This window comes from Anastrepha obliqua, chromosome 1 (assembly GCF_027943255.1).
Source record: "Anastrepha obliqua isolate idAnaObli1 chromosome 1, idAnaObli1_1.0, whole genome shotgun sequence".
Lineage (NCBI taxonomy): Eukaryota > Metazoa > Arthropoda > Insecta > Diptera > Tephritidae > Anastrepha > Anastrepha obliqua.
This window is the reverse complement of record NC_072892.1, coordinates 167407916-167428789: the sequence shown is the minus strand read 5'-3', so window position 1 is coordinate 167428789 and position 20874 is coordinate 167407916. Positions and strand designations below refer to the sequence as shown.

The following is a 20874-nucleotide window of genomic DNA, read 5'->3' as shown; positions in this document are numbered from 1 at the left end:
GTTTAAAAACATTTCGTATTTTTATTTTTTAAAAATTTTAAAATTTTTTGTTCGAAAAATGTTAATTATTATTTTCTTAATTTTTTTTTAGAAAAATTTATGAAAATATATTTTGTATAAAAATAAATTTTTTTCACTAAAATTTTTGTATTGAGCTTTTTTTGAAAATCCAGATTTTGTAACATTTCAATGGTAAATGTAAAGTGAAAGTGCTTGAGCAGCTGCCAGAAAGCAAAAAAAAGTGTGACCATGTTCTAGCAATTCAAGAATAAAATATTAATAAAATAAGAAATATTTAAAAATTTTTTCGCATTTTTATTTATTAAAAATTTTAATTTGATACACATTATTTTTTTTTTTAATTGCTCTATACTTTGTTCACTCTATTTCACGCACATCAATATGCAACTTTCCGTTCTCATACGTATTATTAAGAATATATTACTACGGGGTAAGTGGCATCCAACCCAGCCAGGCGTACTCAAGAATAGATAGACATATTCACTCTTTAACAAGCATACATATCTACATACATAATCGGTATTTATGTAATTTGCAGCTTGATTTGTTTACAATTTGTCTTTTTACTTTTCTACTTCTTACACTACAGCGAACACAATATTAGCGGAAACTTCACACAATGCACATGTGTGGGTGTGTGGGAAAGGATAATAATTATGTAACAAGTTGTAATATATTGTATGCAAATTAAATAAGTTGGAGTGTTATCGGGCATAATTTTTCTTTGTATTGTTTTTTTTTTTTTTTATATAAATACATATACATACGTATACGTACATGAAAACCACAATTTCGTATCCGTTCATAGCAAATATGTATTTTTTTTTTCATTCTCTATTTCTATAAATTTTTTAGCATGGCATAAGTGTTTAAAGTAAAGTAAAATACAACTAAAAGCATTTAAGATCACTCAACGCGTTTGTAAAAAATTGCAAAACATATGTTAAGGCGCAAATATTTCAATTTAAATAAAACATATTGTACAAATTCCAATTATGATGCCATCATACCACACTCAAGTTTACCAACGCTTTTTAATGAACGTTTATTTAACTTTCAATAAATGAAAAACTGAATTAACCACATCATTGTCTATTTAAGTATAAATGTTTAGATTATGTAATTGGATCAAAGGTAATTTTCCCAAATAATAGCTGCTTTCTGCTTTTGATACGCTAAAATAAGGCGTATTTGCTTTTTATACAAATGACTATTAAAATGTCCAATGTGGTACGTTATTCAAAATAATATTAATATATGCGTATCCACATAGGGGGGTTTAAAAAGTACTGATTGTAGCCAGCAGTTTTATATTCATTCTTGGGTTTCTATACTCTAAGCACCAGTTAATGTTTTAAAAACAAAGTTGAAAACTCCTTTGAAAAGCTCTGTGTTTCGCAAGCGATTTGTGAGTTGAATTCGCGGTAGTGTTCATACGGCATGCTGATGTCTGTTGTTGTTGTTTTCGTCGTTTGTTGATTTTTATTGAATAATACAATAGTTGCTTAAACGTTTGCCCACTTTATAAACTATACAGAGCCAACTTAAACTATATGACTACGCGAGCAAACTCATTAAGCTGTTTGCATATGCCATTGGCTTGACATCGGGGTGACGCTGCAATGAAAATAAACGTCCACATTAAATTTTTGCAGGGTTTAAATATTAGCACGAATTTATTTTTGAAAATTGCACTCACCACAGCCTCGAATGGTTCGAAATATGGGTACAAATCGTTGCCTTTTATTGTTATAAATGCGCCCATATTGCCCATAGTATCACTGTAAGAAGAAAGAATTCAATGAACACATAATAGTAGTAGTAGTAGTAATATTTAAGAAGAGGTAGGCCCAAAAAAACAAAAAAAAAAAACAATTATGGCAATAATTTATAAAATTGTGTGCCATAGAAATAGCAAATATGTGGAAGACAATATAAGAAGGTCCCTGTATTTAGTATCAGGTCAGTCCATAAGTTCGTGCGTATTTTTCCCATAATTTCACTTTTGTACGATTTTTGCATACAAAACATTATTCGCGGAATATAACGGAACTATTTATATTTTCTTTGATATATTGTGCATTCAACAAGTGATTTTAATCGCGGATAGAAGCACGTGTTGTTAAGAAATAAAATGGAATCTTCGAACGCGTATAAGAGGCATATTTTGTATTTTTTTTATAAAAGTGGTAAAAATGCAACAACTGCTGCTGCAGAAATAAACACTGTTCACGAAGAGGATACCGTGAGCGTAAGCACTGCGCAAAAGTGTTTTTCAAAATTCCGAAGCGGTAACTGCGACGTGGAGGATGCCCCGCGCGCTGGTCGTCCTGAAGTTTTTAACTGCGACTCCGACACCTCGAACTCGTGGAAGCTGAGCCAAATTTGACAGTCGATATGATAGCTCAGAGGTTAAATTCATCGTATGGAACAGTTCACAGGCACCTGGTTCAGTTGGGAAAGGTTTCAAAGCTGGGAAAATGGGTTCCGCATAGACTTTCCGTCGCCAAACTTCAGCAGAGAGTGAATGTGCGCTCTCAGCTACTGCAACGGCTTGAAAATGAAAGTTTTTTGAACCGTATCGTTACTGCTGATGAAAAATGGGTCTTTTACAATAATCCTGTTCGCAAACGCCAATGGTTAGATAAAGATGAAATACCAGAACCGACCCCTAGAGATGGCCTTCACCCCAAGAAGATTCTCCTGTCTACTGGTGGGATATGGCCGGTATTGTTTATTATGAACTTCTGGAACCAAACCAGACGATAACTGCTGACTATTATTCCCATCAGCTATCAAACCTGAATGAGGCACGTAACAAAAATCGACCGTCTTTAGTGAATAGACGCAAAGTTTTGTTTCACCACGACAACGCAAGATGTCATACCGCAAGTCAAACATTAGGCAAGCTGAACGAGCTCGGATGGGAGCTAATACCGCATCCACCATACTCTCCAGATATTGCACCTTGTGATTATCACCTTTTCCGTGGACTTCAATCCCATATTAGTAACAAGTACTACTCCTCAAAAGAAGCTATAAAAAGGGACATCGAAGCGTATTATGGCTCCAAGGACAGGGAATTATAAATTTGCCTAAACGTTGGGAAGACATTGTAAATAATGAAGGAAAATATATAATTGATGCAGTGTATTTTATATTTTCTCTGAGAATGCAATAACGGTGAAATGTATTTTTTTCTGTTTAGCTTGGCGTCTTAAGTCATTCTCCAAAAATTTTTGTAAAGAAAAATTTTTAAAATTTAAATTTTTTAACATGGGAAAACAGACTTCGCTTGATAAAAGGGAAGACGTTATTCGTCATTATAAAGAGGGCAAAAGCCACCTAAAAAATGCAAGAATTGTTTCTATTAGTTCCTCAACTGTCCAGCGCATTATAGAAAGGTTTCGCCACGGAAACAGGACGGAAGATAAAGGCAGATCTGCGCCAAATAAAATATTTAATGATGCAGATAAGAGTTGGATTGTTTGCAAAGTTAAAGAAAAAACCCGATTTAAGCGCTCAAAAATTAACGAACGAAGTCGAAAAATACTTAGGCAAGAATTGTAACCCTGAAACTGTTCGTCGAGTTCTGTGTGAAGAAAATTTTCATGGAAACTACCCGAAATAAGCTCGTAATAAAAAACAAAGAATAGTTTTGCAGACAACATTTGTCTTTCGTTCTGGAAGTCCGTTGTTTTCGCGGGAGAAAGCAAATTCAACCTTTTCAGGTTTGATGGGAAGTCCAGCGCTTGGAGGAAACCAAACTCCGCTCTTCAACCATGTAAGTTGCGCTCTACAATTAAACACGGCGGAGGCAGTGTGATGGTATGGGGTTGCATGTCCTATCCAGGAGTCGGAAATTTAACATTTATCGAAGGAAACATGAATAAGGAGATGTATCTGGATCTGCTTAAAGATAATTTAGTACAAAGTGCGAATAAAATGGGAATTAAGGATTCGTTTAGGTTCTACCAAGACAACGATCCCAAGCATACGTCTGGTATTGTATAAACTTGGCTTATCTGGAACTGTCCACATGTAGTACAAACAACTGCACAGAGTGCAGATCTCAACGTTATTGAGAATTTGTGGTCAGTGCTGGAAAATAAAATAAGAAACCACAATATTTCTAATGCTTCTGATTTGAAACGGGCACTACAGGAAGAGTGGGATAAAATTAGTTCCGATTACACAAGCAAAACTTGTAGAATCTATGAATTCCCGATTAAAAGCTGTTCTGAATCAAAAGGGATACCCCACTAAATATAAGCCATAACCATGAAATCGAAATATAAATGTGTTTATGTTTTTTCAAAACTTTTAATTAAGTGCATCATTTAAGCTGTGACCTCAAAACTGTAACTGAATTATTTTAATTTGCCATATCTTCTACATTTTTGTTATTAAATAAAACATGCTATTTAACAATAAAAAAAAAATATTTTTTTTTGTAATGGAAATACCATAAAATATATTTGATATTTTAATAATTTTTTTTTGGCTGCATCAAATAAGCTGTGTGAGTCACTGTATATTTGAATAACGCTTAATAGTTGCGTTCTCCTAAGGGGGTTATCATTTTCGCTAAATCTAAAATTTTTCAGCAAAATAAAGTACACAGATGTTTGTAAGAGCCGAAAAAAATAATGGCGACATGTGAACACTAGATGCTAGCTCCTTCCATTCTTTTACCCAGTAATCACCTAATTTGATCGCTTCTACAGCAACGCGGAAATCTTGGTGTTGCTAGGCTTAAGCAACGCGCGATAAAACACTTGTGTTGGTGGAATGTGTTTAAAAATTGCGGCAATAATCCCGTTTCGAGCTGCCTCAAGTAGTTTGGGGTGTTGGATGGCAAAAAGATTACTTTCTTAATAAAAAAACCGTAAAAGTTTCTCAACCTCCCCAACCAACCTTGCGCTCCATAAAAGATGCAGAACTAGAGGCTGCCTCAAAAATTTTCAGTTTCTTTAAGGTATTTATCAAAACGGCGTTTTAGTGCTACTTGAAGCGTGCCAGACCGGCACTTAAACCATTTCACCTATCCTTGGATTATTAATATATTTCAACCATGTGGCGTTTATGGCTGTTTTGACATCAGTTAGTTTCTTATTTAGATGTTTGAAAGACGTGAGATTATAGTTAATTATAATTCCCAAGTATTTGTATTCATTAACTATTTCTATTGGGGCATTCCCATATTTCCAGTTACAGTTGTTTGAGACTCTACCACCTAACCTAAAAACGACTGCTTTGGACTTGGCGAGATTAACTTTTAATGCTCATTGCGAGCAATAACTGTGCAGTGCATCTACTATTTGTTGGAGGTCAGGGGGTGTATCCGCCAATAAAACCAAGTCGTCAGCATACATTAGAACTTTGACATTAGGTTAGGTTGACCGGGCTGGTTGAAAGCCATCACATAGATCTATTGACTTTAGTGGTATCAGATGGTGACCCTTACGCCTGCGTCGTTTGCGAAGCTCTGAAGCTCTAACCCTCTCATATTGTACAGCTCCTAACCATTTTATTCGGGTTCCAGTTAATGCAGGGCAAGAACATAGAAGGCGTTCAAGAGGTCTCTTCTTCTTGTTCATTGCAAAATCTGCAGCTTTCATTGTTTACAATTCCCATCTGGTATGCGTGTGCCGCTAACAAATTGTGGCCTGCCAGTATACCTACGATAGTTCTGCTTTCCTTTCTAGACAGGGCTAGAACGAATCTGGCGTAGTTATCTGCATTCTGTGTACGCATGATTTTCGCGGTTTTACAAGTAGCTAAATTATTCCACCTCCTATCCGTGTTTCCATGTCCGCAGCGATGTCATTGTATACCGTATTTAAAGGTATGTCGTTTTCTTGTTCGAATTGTATATAAACAGCCCTTTTCGCAATCTCATCTACAATTTCCTTTCCTGCAATGCCCTTATGCCCGGATACCCAATAGATGTGTAACCGTCTGTCTGCGGCTAGTCTCTCTATGGCTTCCTGGTCCTAAGAACATTTTCAGATGCAATTTCATATGAGTTTATTGCCTTTATTGCCGTTTGACTGTCAACGTATAGAACTTTGACATTAGTGTTTGCAATTTGTATGCCTCCTTTCAGGTAATCATTGAAATCGTTTAGGTATAGTGAGAAAAGTACAGAACTTAAACGCAACCTTGCCGGACGCGCTGATTTACAGCAAAGGATTGAAATTTTGTTATTAAGCCAAACATGGTTCGTGTAGCCCTCGTATATAAGGCGTATAATCTCGATCATATGTGTTAACATGCCGTACATCGCTAGCTTGCTAAATGCCAGTGCCGAAAGCGCAAGCAAAATCGACGAAAAAGGCAAATGTGGGTGAGTCGTGGGATACGGTACACTAGACAGGGCTAGTTTACTGGGGCGGCAGCCCTTGGTCGGGAAAAACCCGAGTCCTTCCAGTAACGTAGAACCGGCTGCCATGGGAAAGGCGAATGTTTTCTTTTTTTCCTTAAAGTTTAATTGAATAATACTTGTTAAATTAAATATGTTATCTATTGTGGAATAATTTCTCGAAATCCAACTTAAAATTCATTAAGTATACTGTTACAACCGATCCATGCATTTATTTGGGTTAGCATAATGGCGGTAAATATTTTGCTCAAGTCCACTGAAATTTACGACTAAATTGGGATTTTCTTTCTTGAAGAGGGGATCGTCAACAGAACTCACAATATATACAAATAAAATTTTAAAAAATATTAGTTTGGGGGAGAAAAACCATTACTTTCTCGGTAGATGGATGTAGTGATCGATATTTCGTTAAGTATCAACCAAAAAATTTAAAGTTTATGCTCGTTATCAAGTTGACATTTCACACAAAAAAAATTATTACGTTGTTCTTGATGTTGTTGTTGTAGCGGCATAAACATTCCCCTCAAATGTATGGGGAGTGACAGTGCTATAAACTGGGTCTTTCCGTTAACATTAAACCGACTGTCGTGGATTGGTTGTTGTTGGTGTTGTTTTAACAGCAAAAACATTCCCCCTACATGTATGGGGAATGATGCTGAAGTGACATCCCTCTCATCTGGGTCGTTCCGTTAACGTAAAACAGACTGTCGTGGATTGGTTGTTGTTGGTTTTATTGTAACAGCAAAAACATTCCCCCTCCATGTATGGGAAGTGCAGCAAAGTGACAGTTCTTGGCCGAATATATAGTAAATCCGGGTAGTTCCGGTAATATAGAACCGACTGTCGGGGGAACGTTGTTTGTTTTTTGTTTATTCCATTCAGTTGTGAGTTACAGGGCGTTAATAAAGAGAAAATTCGGTGCAGTTTTTCTTTGATAAAGGCGAAAATGCAAGCCAGGTTGCTGAAATTGTGAATGGTGTTTATGGTGCCGATACTGTAACAGCTAATTACGGGCAATTTTGGTCTCGTCAATTTCGTGCAGGCATTTTTGATGTTAAAGAAAATGTCGATAAAATCACAGAAATAATCAAAATTGATCGGCATGTTAGTAGTCATAGCATCGCCCTGTAGCTAAAGATCGATCACAAAACAGTTTTAAAAATTTGCGCAAAAATTTTACGCAAAAATAATTATTACAATCGATTTCTTTTTGCCAAACTAATATCAATCAATAACTACTATAAAAAATAAAATACGACATTTAAGCTAAAAATATCGATTATATGTGAATATGAATTAAGGTGACTAAAAATGTTTGATGTTGGTAGTAGCTTAGGGTTGGACATAGTACAATAAATAATTAATGCAATAAGCCGATAGTTAAAACACTGAAAAACTGAAGACTTAGTGCTAATGAAGGCAAAACTTTTCATTACTACCACGATATTTTTGAATGGGGGCGGAGGGGGAGGGGGCGTTTCACCACCCACCACGCCCATTAGAAAGAGCAAGGTCACACGATTATAACTGTGAAAATCCCAGCCTCCTAGGGTCCTTATAGAACCCGCAGGAGAAGTTTAAAAATTAGGTTTTTCCGACCGCATTTGCAGTTTGTACTGAAATGCAGTTGAAGAGAAGTGTAATCGCGCAATTGTTATTCCAAATTTTCAGTATTTGTAAAAATATTTGTTTTTCTAATATAATATGTATGTAAATACATTCGAAATCAAAAAAGCGCCCCTATGAATAATAAAAATAATAATAAAAGAATTGTTCCCTTTTGGTTGACTGGGTTTTTCTTATTTCGCTTTGTTCTTGTCTCTCTCATCGTTCGTTTGACAGTTCGCTCCTCACATTTATTCTGCACGGTATTACAAACGTTTAGAAGAACATTTGTGATAATAGAATTTCAATAGAATTTGGAGTATTATTTAGTAAAAATAGCTTTAAATCGAATATTCATTTAATAAAGAATGTTTATAAATGAATATTGTTACTTTTCTGTGATTGTATTTAAGTGAAATAAGCGTCTGCGATAGGGAATTTTTTCAAGCTTATGCAAAAAAAGAATTATTTTTAACGTTAAATATTGCTATTAATGCTTAATTGTAATTTATTAAAAGTACTATAAATCAAAAGACTGATATAGTGACTACATTTGCGTGTTATAATTTTTAAATTCGGTCCACGCACCTAGACATTATAAGTAAATATACGGTGGTAGCAATGGAAAGCCCAGCCCTAATGAAACCCTTATTTTAACTACCACTGAAAAAATGAGTGCTGGTGCAATTTAGTGGTAGTGTAAAATACGCAACCCTGACACTTATAACGAAACTTCATTACTTCTTCGTCCAGCATTGTAGAGTATTTATGTATATGGCATACGTTAAGTTCGCAAAAACTCACCAATAATTAGGTGCTGAAAATACCGTAATGCACTGGCCATCATGAGTAACTTCGTAACCCATATCTTTGACTTCATGACTTCGTACGATATATTCCAGATTATTTCGCTTACAGAACGCCTTTGTGACATCGGGCCCGAATTGTATGCCCACACCACGTTTCGAGGGTCCACGACCAGGCCATGCCTGTGGATCGGACCATAATAGTTCGCACATAAGTCCCTCTTCTGGTGGCTGGCAATTACGTTCAATACGACGCAGATCGTCCAAAACGACATTATCACTTGAGAATAGTCCACCATGCATAACCAGCACTTTTTTGTTGATACAGTGACATAGTGGCAACCAGTTGAATACACGCGTGAACATATCAGCCATGCGCGATGTATATTTAGCCGTTACTTCACCAGTGAAGCCGTACATTTGATTCATATTAATGCTCTCATGATTTCCTTAGGAAAATATATAAATTTTATTAAATAAATAAAATATTAATATAATTCTTATTCAATTGAAATTACCTCGTGACATGAAAAAGTGATTTGGATATAAAAGTTTAAAGCCAAATAGTGTAAATATACACTCCACGGAAAATGAGCCTCTATCAACAAAGTCGCCATTGAATAGGTACGGATTCGTCGGTGATGGCAAGCCATTTATTTGGAAGATATTCATAAGATCATAGAACTGACCGTGAATATCACCACAAATTGTAAACTTCGATTCGTCGGGCACGTGAATGTCAATTAAAGAAGGCTGTGTACGCATGTATTCGTCGATATCGCAGAGTATCTATAATAATGGAAAGTATAACATTTTATTTTATATATATGTGCAGATGTTACGTAAATAAATACTTTATAAAAAGTTATGCGATTTCGACCATTTATAAGGGTTGTATGGACTACTAAAATATATCTAAATTATTAACAATTTTTAGCTGCTTATGCTTGCATATATTAGAGTTCTTCAAGTTCTTCATAGAAGTGCATACATACTTTGTAAGCGTATTTCCGATGAAGGATTTTTTGGTTTTTATAATGTTCCATTAGTTCCAGCATGAATTCTAATGTTACTTTGTTATCTTTGAGGGCCGGCCCCGTGTAGGCATCTTCAATAGCTGGAAAAATTCGTATTTTTAAAAGCCTATTAAATATATATAATGGATATTATAATTACCTATATCTTCCAACTCTTTGTACATTTCGGCTAACGTTTTTTCGGGCGTATCAACTGCGATGGCACGTTCGAAAGCACGCATCTTGACTATCTTATTGCATTCCGTGAATTTAAGTTTAGCGTCTTTGTCATTAGGACGACATTTTGAGACCTTTGCGTATGGAGGCACATGCATTAATGTTTCTCTTATAGTTTTCGATTACTTACATATTCAAAGTCTGATAAGGCTTGCTTGAATTTCCCCAAAGACATCTGAGCTGCGGCACGACGATAGTACCCCTTCAAATATGCAGGGTCGGTTTTAACAGAAGCGATACCATCCTGCAGCGCGAATCCAAAACTCTCTTGCCGCAGATGAGCTAGTGAACGGTTGGCATAGTAAATAGCGCATGGATATAATTCTATGGCTTTGGTGTACGCTTCAATCGCTTTATTGAATTCCTTGTCTGTGAACATAAAGTAGAATATTGTAAATATAGAATTGTGCGAATAGAAAAATATGTAAATGTTACTAAATTTATAACATTATTAGTCTATTTATGTATTGCAAATATTAAGACACAGGTGCAAATTCGAAAAATCAATGTAATTGTTGTAAATATTCAACATTAGTTTATTACTGTGCAATTATAAGTAATAAATAAAAGTATTATCTACAAACTCGTCTGTGCCCTCACCGAGCCCTTCGCTGTTGCCTAAACACGATTCGCATATTATCAAAGATCAATTAACACCCAACAACGGCACTGCGGAAACAGAAGGGCTAGCGGGTGCTTATACGCAACGTCCGCCTACTTGCCGTCTGCTTTCAAACACTTTTAGGTTAGAGTTAAGAACTGTCAAGGGGTGCGCGCTTTCATTTTTAGTTTTGACACACGGGCAAACGCAAGGGTAAGGGCACTTCAAGTCCGAGTAAAACGTTTCTTATACAATGACTATATTATGGACAAATGTAAATATTAATGTTAACTTACTTTTTAACATCTCATTTCCCTGATTTTTGTAATTTTCAGCTAATTCCTTTTTATTCACACCATTGTCGGTCGCCTCTTGCGCGGTGGTTGACATATCCATTTTAGCCGTCTTATCCACCGCATTATTGTTCTCGTTCATAGTTTTTGGGGTAGTTACGGCTGTGTCGGTGTCAGTGTCCGTGTCGTTGGCGGCCGCTTTACTCACTTCACCTAATTTTTGGTCCTCGTTGTTCTGTTGCACTTCTACTTGTGCCGCCGACATGTTTTAATTAGTTTTCCCTTAATTTTTCTTTATAATCTTTTTATTCCTTTTATCTCCGTTTCGTATGCTGCACTTACTTTTTGGGGGGTTTGATACTCGTGCAAGTGAATGCGTTGGCGCTGCCGTCTATTTGATTTGATTATCTACAACTTTTCCACTTGCAGAAGTCACCCTCTTTTTTCTTTACTTCGAACCGCAAAATAATTTGATTATATGATTTATAGCCTTTTAATTAACTGCTTTAAATAAAATTGAACTTTCTGTAATTTACCTGCTTGAGTTACTCAGATAGAAAAAGAAGTGTTCGTCTCAAGAAGGAAATTTTCTGACATATGGTGATAGTGTTGCCAGATACTCAAGCACTTTGCTGACAATTAATTATAAAATTTTAGTTTATAGTTGAAGTAGTAGAATTCATTCATGTGATTTATCGATTTCCAGACTTCGTGCAAGTTGGTTTACATTTTTAGAAATTTACTAGATGAAGATAAAAAGCTCCTTCCCAGACCAATTTGAAGCAGTCTGCATACATCGTTTTTTCCAAAATGATATAAAGGAAAGATTTTGAAAATTCTTTCGTCTTGCTGAAATGCCATTATTCTTACAAACAAAAGTGTTTATCTTGATAATATTATCAGTTAACTTGATATATATCGCCAGTCATAAACGATCAATTTGTTAAAGTGCGGAATACACTACTTTAGCGGCTTGTCAAGCCAGGCAAAACTGCAATGTTCAAAACAATTGGATTAGTGTGTGGAGGTGTTTTTGTGTTTGACAAGCCATTTAACGCTCGTTTGAATATTTTACATTACCAGAACGACCCGGATGTAAAGCGTTTTTCAGTAAGAGCGCTTCAACTTTTTTTTGAATAAAACACAAACGGTTTGACTTTTTTAACTAATTTTTTTTTATTATCGAGTTTGAACATACACATTTAAGTATGAAATTCGGTTTCTTTTGCATGACCACCGCGTGCACGTTTTACGAAGTCCAACCGTTGAACCCAATTTTCGACCACTCTTTTGCATAAATCGGCCGAAATTCCAGCAATTTCGCGTTCAATATTGGCTCTGAGCTCACAAATCGTCGCCGGCTTGTTATTGTAGACCAATGACTTCACAAAACCCCAAAGAAAATAGTCTAGAGGCGTCAAATCACACGAGCGCGGCGGCCATTCGACCGGTCCATTTCTGGAAATAATGCGCCCATCGAACTTACTCTTCAACAAATCAATTGTAGCGTGTGCTGTGTGGCTTGTGGCCCAGTCCTGTTGAAACCACATGTCGTCTAAGTCCATACCATTCAATTGCGGCCAAAAATAATCGTTTATCATGTCGCGGTATCGATTTCCATTCACAGTAACGTGGCGATCGTTCTCGTCAACGAAAAAATATGGGCCAATTACGCCGCCGGCATGTAAACCGCACCAAACAGTGATTTTTTCGGGATGCAACGGTGCCTCATGAATCACGTGTGGATTGGATTCTGCCCAGTAACGCATATTTTGCTTGTTGACAAAGCCATTGAGCCAAAAGTGAGCTTCATCACTGAAGATGATTTTTTGGAAAATTTATAAATTTTCATAAAAAATTTGCACGATTATTTTCATAAGAAATTTGCACGATTTGCTATCGTTGCTCAAGTGTGTAGCGTTCCATGATGAAATGTATACTAATGAAGTTTACAAATGACAAGCGAAAAATAAAAAATATTGCGTCGTTCGCCCTCCCTATCGGAAAAAAGTTGAAGCGCACCTATTGAAAAACGCTTTATATCCGACCAAGGAGTGTCACTCTTTGCGCTAAATTCAAACCAGATTGAAGGGTTATGAGAAAAAAACTTTTTTTAACACGATCACTCTGAAGATTAATAAACTTCAAAGCATTAGAAAGTTAGTGACTGCCACTGTACTTATCGCTTACCGGAATAAAATTAGAATTCGGACTTTGAAAGATGTATGCTTGTGTAGTGTTGGGGGAAAGAAAGAAGTCGAATTGACAAGCCGCTTGAATAGGGTTTTTGTGCTTAATTTTACAGTCAATTCTTCATTTCCGTTAAAAATTCTCAGTTGCAATATCTTCGAGCTGAACACAAAGTTTTGATCGGCGCCCAGTTTGTTTTCTTAAAATCAAAAGTAATTTAAATAGCAAGCATAAAATAAATAAGCTTTTTTTCCTCTTCCCCTCTGTATAATATTTGTTTTGTTTCTCGGCTCTCAGCGAATTTGAAGGAATCAGCTGATTTGCTGACGTAATAAGGGATATGAAAGCGAATTGCTTACAACAGAGGCCAGCAAAAACTTTGGATTGTGTTAGTGACATACGAAAAAATTAAAGCAGCTGCCTATCTACTCTTTAAGAATAGCTTAAGAATACTTGTGAAATGGAATGAGATACGTGTAAGAAGGAGCAATCTTGATAGGTAAATACCTTCATTCCTATCAAAACCGACTGCAGCAATGATGAAAGCCTTCAACGAATTGCAACTGCAAACGGCTTATTGGCGAAATAATTAACCCTAATCGCATGTCGTTCCATTTGGAATCTTAATCCCTTGTCGATGGGTCGGAGCTTACACTCACTCAACACTCAAACAAATACATTTAATAAGTTTAACTGATACAATCGATTTATAAATCATATATTGAACTATTTGTTAAATTATATTGAATATGCAAATGCTTCGTATGAATAGAAATTTTGACTGAATTACATTTATTGAGCACATTCTATTAATTTAAATCACCTCATTAAGTATTTTGTACAATTACTGCTCAACATTCAGCAGAACACAAACAAAAGCAAAAATGTATTGGAAGAAATTCCTCGCATCCGACAGCTATTTGTTCGTTTCCTTTTTATTCCCGAAATTTCTCGTACCCTTATATCTTTGAACCATGGTTGTTGTTGTTGTTTTAACAGCATAAACTTTAACCATGGTATTAAATCATGGTGTACAGAGTACAAAAGATGGCGTCTTCCGAAAACAGCAATTTAATTTTTCTCGATTTTGACGATCGATAACGTCAGAACAGCTTATAAACGATTTAAGACAAGTTACTTGTGTGTGAATGTCCGTACTTACGTGCTTGTGAATAGCCTTATTACCTTTTTATAACTTATACCAAAGGTTTGAAATGCTCTAAATGAAGGTACAATTTTCTCCATCCAATCCTAACTTTAATGATAAAATCTCGGAAAAATATGGAACCAATTCCCAATATTAATTTTACAAGCAAAATAATATTTTCTATATATGAATATTTTGAATAATAAGAGTCACCCTTAAAATACTGGTTTTTCAATTTATGACACTCCATTATTTTTGACAGTTCTTTATTTACGTGAGACAATAAAAGCAAAATGCAATTGGAGTTCCACATAAAATGCAAATACAACAACAAGAACTGCAGAATAAAAACCAAACATTCAAGAAAAAGAATATTTTTGACCGCTGTAGTGCCAGACACCAGACACTAGACACCAGAAACCAAACACGGGACACCAGCCAGCGGTCAGTATCAATTGTGATAGAATAACAAATAACTCGCTTATATTCATATGTGTGTATGTATGTACCACGAAAGCAGCTGCATAACAACCAAACATGAACTTCTACGTTTGTATATAATTGAAATATTCTAGTTTTTCATCTTTGGCTCTGATCGTGAAAGAAAATTGCAGAGCAGAGTTCGGCGCAAAGCGGAGTAGTGGAAAAGGTGAGCTGGGTTAAAATGAGAGGCAACAACAAAACGACGTTGTTAGACTAGCATTTGCAATTGTGCAGTGGCGTGAATGGCATCGCATTGAAAAACGCTGAGCTTAAAGGCGTTCCTAACGAAGAGTGAAATAATTAAAATCAGTTGATTACAATGCATTAGTGGGTTTAACTTGCAACAGCACTATCCTGGCATACTATTTGCAAAATCTAGCTTGCGATTAAATTTATTGGTGCATCTTAGTTGACACAAACATATTTTTACTAATTTGAAGTTTGTGCTGCCAAAATTTTAAATAGGTTTCGGAAATTTTTTAATATCGAAAAAAAAACCAAAAAAAAAAAAAAAATGGCTATGAACAATTTATCAATTGATGGCGAGTTCCGTTACATCATACAGTGGTTTAACGAGTGGAGTGAGTTGCAACGTGATGATTTTGTGCCGGTCTTGGTGGAGTACCTGCTGCAGGGCGAGGCTGGTGAAGTCTATATGAACGGCATGGTGAACTCTGTGGCCCTTACTGGTATCCAAGATAAGCCGATGAGTTTATTTCAATGCAGGGTAAGTAATGTTTTTACAGTCAAAAAAAAAAAAAAAAAAAAAACTAATGGCTCTCAAAGTACTTTAATGTTCATATCTTTATAATTTATCTCTTGTGTGCATTTATGACCGCGATCGTTTCGCTATAATTGGGTGCTAACTGCAAATTTTTGTTTGGCCTAAAAAGAAAAAAACATTAAAATTAACTGTCTACAACTGGTTAATAAGTTCCACAGAAGTTAAGTCGCTTTTTAAATATATTAAATACTGGTAAAAATGTCATAAAACCCAACTAGCACTGACAAGTTACAACTACACACAGATGCATAATAGTTTACACGTCAACTGCTTAAGGGGTTATATACAGTTAGAAAGCCGAAAAAAACGAATTTTCCAAAATTTTTTCTGAGAAAACTTTTAAATTTATTGACCTAGAGATGTGTACATCTACTATGTTATCTTTTAACTGTATTTTAAGTCTCAGTATTAGTAAAAATATTTATTTGGAATGGAGCTATAGCTGATATATAGCTGATCTCCGGGAGCTCCTCTCAAAAAAATACGTTTTGCGATGGCCACTATATCTCTGAACTGGATCCTCTGAATAAAAAAACCAAACAGATTTCGTTAAAGCAATGTTAAATCTAGTAATTAATCGAGGGAATAAGCAAAATAAATTTGACAAAATGCCGGTTTCTCAAAAACAAAAAAATAAATTTCTGACCAAAATTTCAGCCTTAAATTGTTTATAAAAAAAAAATATTTGTCGGTGAGAAAAAATCTCCGATTAATTACTAAAAAATATATTTAAGAAGCTCGTGATAAAATGTGAGACTAATCGGTTTAGTAGTAAAGTCGTAAAGTCAAGTAAAGTTTATCACCAACTTAGAAACCATCATTTTGAGAAAAACGCGTTTAAAGTTTGCCCTGTACCCTCAAGCGCATTTTCAAATTTGCGTGTAACTACGAAAATATTCACCGGAACGATATTAAATTTTCTGTTTGTATCCTTAAATATACATATGTACGAGTATGTACATTGAGAAAATAAAATAAAAAAAATCGATTTTTTGAAAATTCTAACTGTATATTACCCCTTAAGGGGGGAGCCTGCTTTAGAGGCTTCAAAAAATCGATTTTTTTTTTGCATAAATGTCTTCCCAAACTATCCAAAAAATCCTCAAAATTTCAGAAGCAAATTCAAAATATTTTCGGAGTTACAGAAGAAATTGTGAGCAAGCGTCGAGCAGGTATACGAACGGCCGGTATATACAGCTGTTGTCAGCTAATTAGAAACGCTCCCTTTTGATAAACGCTTGATGAGCATAATATTAAACTGTTTAAATTTACCGTTATTTTTTCTCTTAAAATCATTTGCATTGCTTTTGTTATGGCCTCGGGAGACGGTCCAGCATGCTTGACTGAGCTTTGTGTGTGTTAGTGCAGTCGGGTGTCGTCGTGTCACACATACTTGTTGTCGGCTTTTGAATGATGAAAATCAAAAATTTTAGATATTAGCGTCAATCAGCCGACACGCACACATATAAAGTTCTTGTCAAACAATGCTTGACCGTCACCAAAGGCCATTACTCTATTTACTACCCAATGCGCCTAGTTTTGTAGTTGTGAAATTGAAGTACCGTTAATATTATCCAACGCAGTGCATGGGTTACTTAGTTCAAGGTAAATAAACTGAGATGAGTAATTAGAAACAGTTGTTCAATGGAAGCATATTCGGCAAGTTGTGTTATTTTAATAGTAATATAATCGACTTTTTGGTGTGTATATATTTTAAATTGGTTATTTAAAAGCAACTAAAATATTCGTCTTCAAGATGTGTAATGGGAAAAAGCAGCAGCTGTACACCTGCCCTGCGGAGCTCCATTTTTGACCTTTGTAAAGCTGGAAAGTCGTACAGTGAAATTTCTAAGCAAGTCAAATGCTAAAAAAAAATGGTTTTTAATGCCTTAAAGCATATCCAACTTTTTAAGACTTTTGACAATGTTCCACGTAAGAAAAGGCCGCGGAAAACTTCAGCAGGAATTGACCGCAAGATAGCAATCATCTCCAAAAGAGACCCAAAAAATACTTCCACTGACATCCAACGGGAAATTCAGGATCAATATAATTTCGAAATATCCAAGAGGACAATTGCTCGGCGTCTGGTCGAATCTGGACTGCATGGCAGAGCACCACGCAAGAAGCCCTTCTAACCAAGATACAAAGGAGACTGTAGTAGTTGCGTGGGCTGAGGAAAATTTGCCTGTTATATGGAAGTTTCAACAGGATAATGATCCAAAGCACACGGCAAAGTTGACGAAACAGTTTTTCGACGAAAATTCCATCAATGTTTTGGAATGGCCATCATCCAGTCCGGACTTAAACCCAATACAGCATCTCTGGGGTGACGTTAAAAAAGCCGTGAGTGCCAAAAATATCCCAAATATGGATGTCCTTTTTGCCGAAGTAAAAACGGCATGGCAAGCAATACCTGTGGCGCGCTGTCAGAATCTCATTCCATCAATGCGCAATCGATGTGAGGCAGTGTTGAAGCAAAAGGGTTATGGAACCAAATACTAACATAATCTTTATGTTGATCTGATAATACATTACTGTTTCTAATTAGTTGTCCTATCCAAATCGTGTATTTCACATGCTTTAAAAAAAAATATATATATTTAATAAAGAATTGGGATTAAATTGTTTTCCACTAGTTTTTAAGTTTATCATATGTTTAAATAAAATTGGCAAAAAGTTATGAAAATACGTGTTTAAAAGGAAAATGGAAAACTTATTTTGAAATAACTGTCGTTTCTAATTAGCTGTCAACAGCTGTATACAAAAACTTTGACGCGCGATTCCACGTTTTTTTATTTTTACGATTTTTCCTAACTGGCGGGAAAGATAGAGAAAAAGTTAAACTTCCTATCGCAACGAAATAACATTGATTGGATTTGGAATTAATTTCTCTTCTAGTTGAACCTCAAAAACCTTAAGAAAGTTATGATTAACCCACTTTTTAATCAATCTAAAGTGAATTTGTTTTTCCAAAAAAACTGAGTTTTTTTTTTATTAGCGAAAAATTGTTGAATTTCTCACTTTTTGTTTAATTTTCTTGGTTTAACTAGAATAAATTTTTTTACTAAGATACATTTTTTGGGTTTTTGGTTTGAAATGAAAATTGCGACCTGCATCTTTCCCGCCGCACGACACATGCACACTCGAGGCGCCTCGGCAATATGCTTATACCAGGCATAATATGACATATACATATGTTAATGAAAAAATTTGAGAAGACTGTTGAAATATATAACAATAAAACCTGAAAGTTTCGTTTAATCGAATATTTCTTTCCTTCCTAAAAAAATTCCCCAAAAAAAAAACCGATTTTGTGATCCCTCTAAAGCAGGCGCCCCCCTTAAGCTCACTTTCGACGATAGCAGCGGTTTGAAAAACGTTTCAGTAAAAGAGTCATTTATATATTTAAAAAGCAAAAAATTGTAAATCAAACGCCACATTTGTTTCATATTTAATAATAACTTGAATATTTTTATATTTAGATAAAACTCTTCCGAGAATGGAATAAAAAATGGCCTTTGGAACTGAAGCACAAGTTACAAGAAAAAATTGTCGAAATTGATTCAAAAGTGGGCGAGAAGATCACAAATGAAATCAAATCGCATGGCGGCGAACCATTGATTATAGAAACGAATGGCTGTAACGGTGTTGCTGTAGACACGGAAGTACCTATTGAAGCTGAGGTAGACAACGGTGAAAATGCAACATCTGATGTTACTGCAGACGAACTTGCCGAGACGGCAGAGGAGGCAATCAACTTGGATAGCCAAATTGTAGCAGCATTGAACAATGAAACACCGGTTGATGACAATATCACAACTGAAAATGCAACAACAAATGCGACTGCCGATACAACCGACTCTGCAGGCTCTGCTGCTGTTACAGCTACGATTCTTTTGAATTCTATTATTGATACACAATTGCATTTGGAACCTGCAGATCAAGTTCAAATGCAAACGCAAAGCGTATTAGAAGAAAATAACGCAACCACTGATTGTAGTGCAACCACCACTGCCACTGTGGCATAAACAAACACTGCATTTCTTTGTGGATAAGCTAAAAAAGAAAGACATGTTTTAAATACATACATACATATATTAAACTTCACTTTATCACTGCGACAGTTAGTTGGAACGAACAAATGTAAACCAGAATTAATTACCTACATCTATAAATGGGCTAATTGACTTCGATTATACTTTAACATTGCGGCCAATTACCGTTACTGAAGAAATGAAGACGCCAGAAAAGACATACATACATTTAAAATGAACTATTAATACACATAACACATTCGCGTTTGTGTTGCAGCAATAACAATCGTTGGCAGTTACTCGAATAGTCGCAATCATATCAAACAGTCCGGGGCCTAATAAACTTAGATGCTTCTAAGATGTTTTTTTTTCAGCAAAAGTTATAGCCACAAATTTGTATTTAATACAATTGTTTCAAAATAAATTTTTTTATATTTTTTTATAAACTAACTGTAACATTCCATATGCATTATGTTGAAAATACAATAACATTTTCATCATTAAGGGGGGACCCTCATTTAGACGGTCGAAAAATGCATCATTTTTGGGAATTTTTTTCTCAGGTAAAATAACTTCAAACGTTTTGTAATTCATAAAGTACTTTAATAAATGTCTTGACTGTCTACAAAAATTTTCGGAGAAGAAAAAAAACATTTTAAGTATGGAAATATACACCTCGTCCATGGCACCTCATTCTATCTGTGTACATTCTAGCGCTCTGAATTTTTTTCTGAAATAAAAAAACCAAATTTTTTTTAAAACTTTAGGATAATACCTTCGATGTGACATTTTGATTTAAAAAAAAAAATGTCGAAATTGATATTTTTTACCCAGTTTTATGTTAAAAGTGATTTTTCATGCATAAAAATTGACTTTAAAATTACAAAAAAATATGAAAATCTTTTTTTAAAAAAAAAACACTTAATGTCACATTGAAAACAATTTAATTATCTTTAAAATGAGCTATTGTAAAGCCTGATTGGTTCAATACAGAGTTCTCAATTGTGTACACAAAATCGAAAAATGATGTTTCGAGAAAAACGCGTTTAAAGTTTTGGATACAGGCGATCAGGCCACCCGTCGCGTCCTGTTAAAAATTTTGTCACTCCTTCAAAAATACAGATATCGACTTGAAATTTTGAAAGTATATTCTTAAATAGTTGTAGAATATATTAGATTAAAATTATTTCCAAAAAATCGATTTTTTTTGACCCGATAAATGAGGGTCCCCCCTTAATCATAGACCTAAGCAACTAATATAAGTGTGTATTT

The 20874-nt window shown here is 35.2% G+C and overlaps 2 protein-coding genes across 5 annotated transcripts; one reads left to right on the top strand and one right to left on the bottom strand.

Moving 5' to 3' along the window:
* Positions 1-750: 750 nt before the first annotated feature.
* On the bottom strand, positions 751-11539 carry LOC129240354 (serine/threonine-protein phosphatase 5). The gene is made up of 8 exons (XM_054876111.1): positions 10968-11539; positions 10201-10439; positions 9994-10144; positions 9813-9934; positions 9336-9606; positions 8816-9266; positions 1721-1802; positions 751-1638 (listed from the first exon to the last, which is right to left on the bottom strand). Exons 1-8 carry the CDS (start codon positions 11227-11229, stop codon positions 1579-1581), a joined length of 1638 nt encoding a protein of 545 aa, XP_054732086.1. The 5' UTR covers positions 11230-11539; the 3' UTR covers positions 751-1578.
* Positions 11540-14584: 3045 nt separating this feature from the next.
* Positions 14585-20192, top strand: LOC129240328 (uncharacterized). Of its 4 annotated transcripts, none has more exons than XM_054876076.1 (3): positions 14585-14745; positions 14877-15511; positions 19051-20192. In XM_054876076.1, exons 2-3 carry the CDS (start codon positions 15299-15301, stop codon positions 19594-19596), a joined length of 759 nt encoding a protein of 252 aa, XP_054732051.1. In that variant the 5' UTR covers positions 14585-14745; positions 14877-15298; the 3' UTR covers positions 19597-20192. The 4 variants fall into 4 exon arrangements, with proteins under 4 accessions (XP_054732051.1, XP_054732058.1, XP_054732076.1 ...); XM_054876083.1 differs by having other exon boundaries at positions 14822-15511; XM_054876101.1 differs by having other exon boundaries at positions 14585-14802.
* The last annotated feature ends 682 nt before the right edge of the window (positions 20193-20874 follow it).